General features: G+C 27.9%; 1 protein-coding gene across 1 annotated transcript; it reads left to right on the plus strand.

Annotated features, from left to right (window-relative positions):
* Positions 1–165: 165 nt before the first annotated feature.
* LOC109600292 (beta-glucuronidase) lies at positions 166–10,871 on the plus strand. Its single transcript, XM_049962261.1, has 12 exons — positions 166–322; positions 7,446–7,663; positions 8,538–8,723; positions 8,777–8,943; positions 8,998–9,131; positions 9,183–9,376; positions 9,431–9,753; positions 9,806–9,949; positions 10,003–10,087; positions 10,140–10,316; positions 10,372–10,510; positions 10,603–10,871. The coding sequence occupies exons 2-12, from the start codon at positions 7,463–7,465 to the stop codon at positions 10,776–10,778; spliced, it is 1,926 nt and encodes a 641-aa protein (XP_049818218.1). The 5' UTR covers positions 166–322; positions 7,446–7,462; the 3' UTR covers positions 10,779–10,871.
* Positions 10,872–10,875: the final 4 nt, after the last annotated feature.

Here is a 10,875-nt window from a genome sequence, read left to right on the forward strand (position 1 = left end):
CAGAGAAAGGTAGTACTGGTGCCTTCAGTCGTTAATCCCTGCTTCCAGACTTTCATTTCTTTCTACCTCAGTCCCGTTCGACTTGGAAAACAAACAGTGTGGGTGGCTGATTACCTGGATTAACAACAACAAAGGCACACAATCTGTGATATGTGAAACGGGCCGGTTATGTCTGCCGCGAAACGCGACCAGCTTATGTTAGTTCGTTAGAAACGTGCGGATCGTAAACATGTTGTAGTGTCGCACCGACGATTGGAAACAACGTGCATATCTCCACTTGCAAACCGGGAAACATTTTAATACGGATATTGGGGATAATTGAGTGAGTGTCTGTTTCACTACCCTATCTCAATGTTTTTAACACTCGACGCCAGTTTTAACGTTTAAATTTTCCGTCTTGTTTTAATTTTTGTTTTTTTTTATTTTTCCTTTATTTTTTTTTGTGGCCATTGGTTGCAAAGTATATTTACTTAAGATAGCGATGATGAATTGAAATACATTAATAATAAGTAATTATTTGTGGAGAGTTTCATCATGTTTCAAGAAAAACCATTAATAAATGTCATTATCGAATACATGTGATAACATCGTATTATTTACATATACCACATATTTATCGTCATGCATAATACTGAAGAGTTCTGGTAATTTCAAACCAAGCATGATTATATTAAGCTTTTTTTGACAATTAAGTTTAGTATTAACTATGTTAACAACTTTAAAAGGTATGAAGTTCAACTTTTATAATTTTTTTAAGTAAATTGCATATTCTGGCATTTTTCATTTTATAAAAGAATAAATATGATGATAGTGTAAGACTACAAACAGTTATACTGAACCTTTATTTTTTGATATATTAGTGACATATTAGTGTTATGTACACAAAATTTATTTTATTAATTAATTCTAGGCGAATTCTATTTTGTGGATTTTCGAAATGTTTTATTTTTATTATTTTTAAATTATGCATTTTTTAACTTCATAAGAAACTCAACGTAGATCTTGTATTATTGTTTATTTATATTAACAGTAAATTTTGGTATATAATAAATTTATTTAAGTAGTAATTTTTTTCTAGAACATAAAATTTTAATAAATTTATTATTATTGTATGGTACCATAATAACTACGTATTTTTGTTCCTTTTTATTATTTTTTGTAGGTCCTAGACAATTCAACAAAAAATGCAATATTTGTATAAAATGTTGTATTTAAATAGAAAAATTAATATTAATAATGTAAAAAACAGTGGTGTAACTTTATGTTTTAATTTGTCACTATTTGACGACAAGTTACATATAATCAAAATTTACTAAATAATTAAAAACAAAATTTTAAATCACACAGATGTAAAAATAAAAATTTTAAATAATAATTCTATGTAATTTTTTTTATTTTATAAAATAATAAAAACTGATAGTAAAAGTTTTTATATATTTAAAAGTAATAAAAATTGTTTTGAGTACAACATATTTTCGAAATTTTTTATTTTTAAGTATATATTTCTTTTATTTTCTAAAGAACTCAACAAAAACTTTGGTATGTATTAAATTTATTTAAGTATTAATTTTTTTTAACGTATAAAATTTTGGCTAATTTACTATTATTTCACTAGACAAATAATTAATGTTAAAAGTGTAAAACGGCGAAATTTATGGTGAAACTTTATTTATTAACTTATCAGTATTTGATGGCAAGTTATATGTACTCCAAATGTATGAATTAGTGTTATAACAAACAATTTTGAAAACCTAAAATGAATTTTGATTAGAATTATTCGAAACTTAAATAAAATGAAATTTAACCGACGAATAAACCAGATTTTATATCACTGAAGAAAGAAACAAATTAGAAACGGCGAATCCTGTCTTAGTCTTCCTATTCTTAAATATGTAAATGCGTACAACAATTACTAAGCGCATCTTAAATAGTGAGAATTCTTTGGATAATTTCTTTGTCATCCACTCATTATTTGTTATAAAATAATCAACATTAGAATCGTTCCATTCACACAGATATAAAAATTAGTTTGGTATTACGAAAGCTGCTTTCCCTTTCTTTTAAAACAAGCTCGAAGCGTAAAATACCCAAGTTATCTTAAATTGTGGTTCTTATCTTAATGTCGTAACAATTAAAATCAGTTGAAAAAGTTGATATGACCTTAACATTAGTTAAACACCATTGTAATAGAGTTTTTTCTTGTTCTGCTCCCAAAAACGACGACATAAACGTCTGTCAGTCTCTTCTTGTACATTTTTTGGTGCTCAAATATATCCTAGGTCAGTTAAGTTAGGTTAAACCGGATTGGGTACTAATAATAAAATAATTGTTAAAATTTCAATTGTCTCGTTGAATTAAAATTATATATCTTGCGAGAATAAATAATATATCATTAAAGCCAATTAAACAATTGACTTTTAATTATTAGTTATGTAATTAAAATTAAAATTTATGAGTATTAAATCACAACAAAGTTTAAAATGTGGTTATTATTTATAATTTATTTATAGATTCTCATGTTAATATATTTTTTTTTTTTTGACAATTACAAACTTACAACTATAAAAAATCATATCCACGTTTGATGCCTAACTAGAAAAAATTAATTAAACATTTATATCGGGTTATGCTAATCTATTCGATGATATAATGTTCAAAGGCAATTAAATAATAGAAATGTTATTTACCTTATGGGATTTTATTCTCATTGGTAATTCTTCGCACCGTGCGAATTATAAGTAATACCTACCTATTGATGCAATTATGCATTTAAGGAATCTTATTTAACAGAGAAAGTATTTGATGATCTTCTTTAATATTATCTAATTGTGGATTCCGATAAAAAGCAACGTTAAAAAAATTACTTCCAATAATAACCGTGTAAAAACATTTTCTATTTTTTCTTTGTTATCTTAATGTTCAAAATCAATGAGATATTTTTTATATGGACAATGTCAGGGTCAAGTTTACCTTTCTAATGGAATTGCAAAAATAATGGGAATCACCAAGACTGCCAGACAATAACTTTTGTACACACAATTTTATCCGGTCAGAGAATTAATTTCTTCAAATCCTGGAACTAGCCAATTAAATGATAATTATTATGATTTACTTATTACATTATTTCTGTTAATCGAATTCTAATATCTGATGTGGTTTGCAAATTATAGTGCCCGTTAGAAATTAATGTTTATCTATGCGTCCTTTTCTCCATTAATTTCGCTGAATTGAATATTAAATTTATTATGCTTACTTTTTGTAATCTCTTGCAAGTTACTTTTACCCAGTATCCTGATATAAATTAATTAATACAACATTTTCTTTATCCAAACCTTTATTGTTTTCCATTTTGATATTCAACATAAATAAAATGTGCATAAAATTTGCAAAATCTGAAATTCACATGAATATTTCAACAAAAACGAACAAAGAGAATGTTAAATAGTACACACAAACTGGTGACTGAATTTTAGATCGGTCCATTGTTTACAAGAAACTAATTATGATCGTATTCCTAATACATAATGTATTAACAAGAACAAAGGAGAGGAATCGACAATAGATGATATGTCGCCCGAATCTGTTTGAAAAGTTAAATATTAAATATTTATCAAACACAAATTAAAAATAAAATAACAACATAAAAGATATTATCTACTACTTGTACCTCGTCCATAATCCATTTACTGATTTATGAAGATATTTTATGTACTATCGGATGCATAAGTGTCACTTTCCGAAGCGCTTGACCTCGACTGTCACATTCTGTTCCCCTGCATCGTTTAGGTTCAAAAACTGAATCAGCTACAATATTTAAAGCGATTATTTAAATAACGAATATTAAAATAATCTTATATATAATTATTTTAAAAATGATTTAAATTAGTATTTGAGCTAATGTGATATATTTTAAAAATATTTAAAGTATTACATACCAGAAATAAAAATTAGCTATTTTCATAACAAAACCAATTATTTACGAAACGTAAAATAGTGCAAATTAAAACATTTTAAATGTTATGAAATAATAATATATGTTATTAACAAATATAATAAAAAAGATCGAGTGATTAGAAATTGTTCATGTCTATGAGTTGAAATTTCACGATACACGACAATGACTTAAATGTTATTATATGATATGATATGATATTATGTGATATTCTATTTAATAATAATGGCAAATTGTTAATTTTATTTACTTTTATGCTGTTAAATAAACAGTTAACAGTGATGATTCACATCACCCAGTTACTTTTTTAAAACTTTATTTTATGGACAATTTTACTATTAATTTCTTTATGTAGATTAAAATTAAAACAATAAAATAACAATAGTTATTCACAATATAACATACTTTTCGTTGTAATAAGCGACGAAAACAGAATTTGGATCTATGAATTCAAAAATACCACTTTGGTTTGTTCAAAAAAGATCCTCACTTTTGTTTTTTATTTATTGTTTCTTTGAACATTATTTGTTATTGTATCTTATAACTCATTCATCATTTGTAATGTAATAAATGATTTTCTTTAAATGTTGTTTCAAACAGTTTGAATAGCATCAAGTGTAGGAAATTAAAAAAAATGTATACATTAGGTTTTCATGTTATATAATTTTGTAATAACTAGTAAACATATATAATATGCTAGTTATAATAATGTTTATTCGTTCTATCGTTTTCAGATTTAATCAGTTAAACATATCTTGTACTTTTTTATTTATTTAAATTGTTTATGAGATTCTGTACTTAATATTATACAAATATTTAGAAATTTGAGAAAAAATAAATGAATAAATAGAATTACTAAATTATATGAATTACGTGATTTTTAAAATTATTTTATACTTATTTATACAGTATTTTGACATATTTTTATCAACAATGGATTTTTTAAAAATTATTTCTACTACTCAATTTTATAATTTTTTTGTGTAAGTGTGTATTTTGTAGTCGGAACATTTCTACTGTTTATATTAGCCGCAAAGTGTTTTTTTTTTTGTCTTTTTCAGTATTAAAATTGAATATAAGAAAATGGCTGCGAATCTCCAACATTGTTGTTGATTCATAATTTGAAATTGAATATGAGTAACATATAATTCAAAAAATTCACGTCGCGTTCCGATTGAATTCTTAAATGTAAATCATCTGAGTCCTCAGAAAGTCGGTTTGCAGAATGGCCAGTGTTTCCCAATTCATTTTATAATCACAAAATTGTATTTATTTTATTATATGGAACATTAAATTACAAAAACAATTTTTAAATTTAAAATACTTGATAACAAATGTTATATTATAATGAAAGACCTAAAACATGTAGAGGTTCTCTTCCTTCGCTATATATAAAATTCACTTTTTCCCTTGTTCTTTAAGAAACGCGTATACGAAGCGTTTCTTCGTTTAGATTAATATTTGTTGACTTCTATTCGCAATAACAATTCACATTGAATCGATAACACATTTGGGAATCTCTCTCATCTTACGATGTCGTGTGGAGTAGGCAGTGCACGGTAATATAGAATGTGACCGTATACAGCCTGACGTCGAGTGGCAGACCACTTATGCATGTGATGGTACTTTAACTTTAATGTGATATAAAATAATGCAAATATTTATTCAAGGTATAAAAACAAAAACAGTGTACTTTATTCTGATCAACAGCAAGTGTACTGTACCGAAAACACATAATTTATACTGCGTTCCTTACCTTTGCTACAACTTAATATAGTTTCCCAAAAGTGAGTGTGAGTGAATATTTGATACCTGTGTGTTTTTGGTATGTTATTGTTACGTTACTTGCTTTTCACAATTATTAAAACAGTATTCAAGTAATTCATTTTAAAACGTTTGTCTTTAAAATTAAATGTTTATTCTTGATATATAATATTTTATACTATTTTTTATTAGTGTTAATGCATTTAAGTAGTAATTAAAATTAAATTCGGCATCAACATTTATAAATATAATTAGTTTATAGATATAAGTATTTATTAAAGCATAATTATGCTAATCTCGAAAATAAGGAGAATTCTATATTATTAGTATAAATCCTCTTACTTCACGATTTCGGACTGTTCTTAATTAAACTAATTAATATTAATATATTTTCTTGAAATTATTCAAAATATAGCGTTCTTTCTTAAAATAAAAAAAATGATCCAATGCTTTTAATACATTTTAATAAATATATGATTAATAAAATTTAAATAAAATTTGTGTTACTGTAGAAAAAGAGAAACAATAAAATTAAAAAAAAATATTTATGCAAGGTCTAGGTGCTAAATTCAAGTGTGAATCGGTCTATGCGTGGTGCGTAGCGGCGAACACTGCAAGCGAAAATGAACCTTGAGGTGGTAATGCAATCCTGTAACCCATAGAACATCATTAAAAAACCCATGCAAAATTATTTTAGGTCGCAGTTGAGACGATAAATTTGGTGAACTGCACAATAAATTTTAATTTACTCCGTTCAGAAATGTCGTTTGCGTGTAACCTATATTAAATTCCTATTAATAGACTGCTGTAACAATTTGTAATAAGCAAAATTTTGATTTGATCTATTTTACATGTAAAACTGCAGTTACTTATTTGCATTTATATAATTTAGAATTAGATAAAATGTAATTGTAAATTTTTAAACGATCAACGTTTCTTCAAAATATAAAACTGCAGTTACTCTGCTATTATAAATAATGAGATTATAGATTTAACAAACAAAAGAATAATTTACTTTCTTTTTATAGTGTACCTTTAAATAATAACATATATTATCAAAGTTTCTATTTACCTAAATCATAAAAGTGTATTAACTTTGATAAAAGGTTCATTAGTCCAATTATGATTTGAAATCGTTTAATATTCCTATATATTAGCAAAGTAGCAAAGTAAAAATCAATTTTCCAGATCCACTGACACCATTATACGCATATTTAACGTCTTGTGTCAATAAGCACACTTATCATATGAATTAAAATAATCTTGGAGTAATTGTAATAAATAATAGTTTTTTCATTCATGTCCATGTAATTACCTTGTTTGTTCATTATTGACATACGGATCTGCACAACTTTATACGACTTCTTATAATGGGGAAAATCCAAAAAAATCTAACCTTTACCGTCGTCTAATAAAATTTCTATAATACAATAGTAATCTCGCTGAAGGTTAGTGAGTCCTCTAATGATCATAATTAAAAAATGCAATTACAATTCCTGGAATTAAAAAGAGTTATTATAACATCAAGTTAGTAATTTACACGAACGTGTTAAGATCTTTGATTTCGTTTGAGATAAAAACCATCATTATGAATTAAATCCTTCTATATTTGGAATGTTCAGCAGGAAATGAATCGTTTACAACTCAAATACAAATTATTATTACACCCAACTACAAAACTTAATTAAACGGGATGACTTTTATATAATTAATTTTTTTTCTGTTTCAGTATAAATTAAATTGAATATGGCATTTATCCAATTTTTGTTGGCGACATTATTTTGCGTCGCCACGTGCGAAATCTACAAAGGTGGTATATTATATCCCAAGGAATCGGAAACTAGGGAAGTTTTGTCTTTGGATGGACTGTGGAATTTCGCTTTGCCTGAAAATTCCAGGCCGTTTGAAGGATTCGAGGACCACTGGTACAAGAAAAGTTTAAAAAGTGTGAGTTGAATAAATTTGCCGGCAAATTATAAAAGATTAACGTTGCCCAATATTATATTATATTTTAACTTAATTATATTAATTAAGACATAAATTTGAATTTTATTATATTTTCAGTATATTTGTTTTAAATTTATTGTTGATTAAGACATAAATTGTGTAATCAAAACTTGATTTTAAATTTATTAGCATATTGCATATTTCTTTGTAATAAATCTACTAGTTTATGGATATATTCCTTAAAATAATAAAAACAATGTGCAATTCAAGTTTAAATTGTTTTCTAATAATTTCAGATGACACAAACAATGTTAAGCAACTGTAGTAAACTGGCAAATATGTAAATGAAAATTAAACATACAAAATCTAACATGGACTATTTTTGTTTATCTTCTGATACTCAATTGTTTTGAATACATTATTTATAACGGCGAGGGTAATATTTAAGTATCCCATAAATTATATTGCCACTACATATATTCTGATTATGTAAATTTAATTATAGAGCTTATGTCAAAAAGTGCAAATTTATTATCCACAAGTCAGCGACCCTAAATATTTACTTAATATCATTTTGTAAAAAATCCAATTCACATTATACATTTATGATGTCAGTATGTTAATATCGACTATAAAGATAATTTTATTGAAGAATTTCTATTGTATATCTGATATTGTTTGTTAACACAAAAGTATTTTTTAAATAACGTTTGTTAATTAATTGATATTGTGTCATTCCTGGTCAGATCATTAGAACCTGAAATTATACATATATATGCAAATTAGTTATTTGGTTAAGATTTATGATTTCAGACCACAAAAACTTGACTCATGTATTTTAACCGTTTCATTTATCAATTTCTTTATAATTTAGCTAATTGGAAAAGATGTACAATTGATGCCAGTACCTTCGAGCTACAACGATATAACGACGGATGCGAACCTGAGAGACTATGTTGGGCTGGTGTGGTACGACCGAAACTTCTTCGTTCCGCAACACTGGTCGAATATCGGAAGAGTTTGGATAAGATTCGAATCGGTCTCTTATGCTGCCCAAGTGGTAAGTAATTCCGGTCGCATTTTGTTTCAAAGTTAAACGAACCTGACTTTCAGTGGATTAACGGCCAATTAGTCATGAGTCATGAAATTGGACATTTGCCATTCCACACTGAAATAACGAATTATCTTAAGTACGGGAAGGAAAACCGTGTGACTGTGGCCTGCGATAATACTCTGCTCGCAGATACGATTCCGCAAGGAAAAGTCGGTGAATTAGACACGTACGTTTTAAAATTTACTATAATACCAATGGTTATTAACCAACCAATTTACAGTGGCCGATTAATCCAAACCTACACGTTTGACTTCTTCAATTACGCTGGAATCCATAGGCCAGTTAAACTTTACACCACACCAAAGAGTTATATCGATGACATATCTGTTGAATCTTTCATAAGAGACAATAAAGGTAAGTTAAACATCTCATTAACTTCGTTCCTTTTGTAATTGATTTGTTTAGCATGGTTGGAATACAACGTCACCCTGATAAACGCCCAAAACATGTCGTGCAGAGTAAGCCTGGTTGACAAGACAAACAAGATCGTAGCCACCAATTTGGACAGTGAAACTCAAGGAATATTAAGAGTGGATTCCCCAAATTTGTGGTGGCCTTACCTTATGCATCCTGAACCAGGCTATTTATATAACTTTCAAGTAATGTAATTTTATTTTAATACTGTACGAAATACTCATTAAACTATTCTTCAGGTGGAGCTCTACGATGATCATTGCGGACAACTGATAGATAAATACGTCCAGCGAGTAGGTTTAAGAAGTATCAGCTGGACTAATACTTCTTTACTTATTAACAACCATCCGGTGTATTTACACGGTTTCGGTAGGCATGAGGACTCCGACATTCGAGGAAAAGGTTTAGATCTACCGTTGATTATAAGAGATTACAATTTAATCAAATGGGTTGGAGCCAATGCTTACAGAACGTCCCACTATCCTTATGCTGAAGAGATCATGGATCTCGCTGATGAATATGGAATCATGATCATTGACGAATGTTCTGCTGTTAATACAGAGTAAGTATCGATTATTTGGGTACCGAAGATTTTGTTAATTTGTTTGTTCAAGGTTCTTCTTGGAAACGCTGCTGGCTAAACACAAAATTTCGTTATCGGAATTAATCAAAAGAGACAAGAACAGACCTAGTGTAATCATGTGGTCAGTTTCTAACGAACCTAGGACTCAATATGCTCAAGCTAAAGACTATTTTAGGTACCACAGAGTTTATAAAATTAATAAATCGTTTGATAGTTAATTTTTTTTAGACAAGTTATAGAACATGTAAAGACTTTGGATAGATCTCGACCAACAACAATTGTAGAGGCGCAAAGTGCAAGTGTGGTACAATCGGTAAGAATTCTGCGATTATCATTACCACTTTTTATCAAATGTTAATTTTTAGTCCCAATATGTTGACATTATAAGTTTTAACCGATACAATGGTTGGTATAGTAATGGCGGAAACTTAGATGTCATCCCAACTTATGTGATTCAAGAGGCTAGACAATGGCATGAAAAATTCAAAAAACCAGTTATCATCCAGGAATATGGAGGCGATACTTTGGAAGGCTTACATTTTGTAAGAATATTATGTTTTTCATAAATATCGTATCTAACATTTCATTAATTTCTAGACACCCAGTTATATTTGGTCCGAGGAATATCAGGTGGAATTGATGTCCAAACATTTCCAGGCTTTTGATGCTTTAAGAAAGGAAAATTTCTTTATAGGGGAATTCATATGGAATTTCGCCGACTTCAAAACTGCCCAGAGTAAGTTTTCTTCCATTTCAAAAATTTTTAGTAGATCAAGTAAGTGTCTAAATTTATAAATACAATTTATCACTTGTTAATTTTATGTTTAGCTTACACCAGAGTCGGTGGAAACAAAAAAGGCATCTTCACTAGAAACAGACAGCCCAAAGCCAGTGCTCATCATTTAAGAAGAAGATATTGGGCTTTAGCTAAAGAGTACAACAGCAACGTTACACTGCCATCAGATCTCGATAATTATATTATTTCAACCCATGACGAACTGTGATATTAAAAACTAATAGCAAATTGTTTTAAAATAATTATTAAAATTTTAAGTACAAAACGTTTAACCTCTATTAAAGGACCTAATTAAAGCACACATT

This window comes from Aethina tumida, chromosome 1, assembly GCF_024364675.1.
Source record: "Aethina tumida isolate Nest 87 chromosome 1, icAetTumi1.1, whole genome shotgun sequence".
NCBI lineage: Eukaryota > Metazoa > Arthropoda > Insecta > Coleoptera > Nitidulidae > Aethina > Aethina tumida.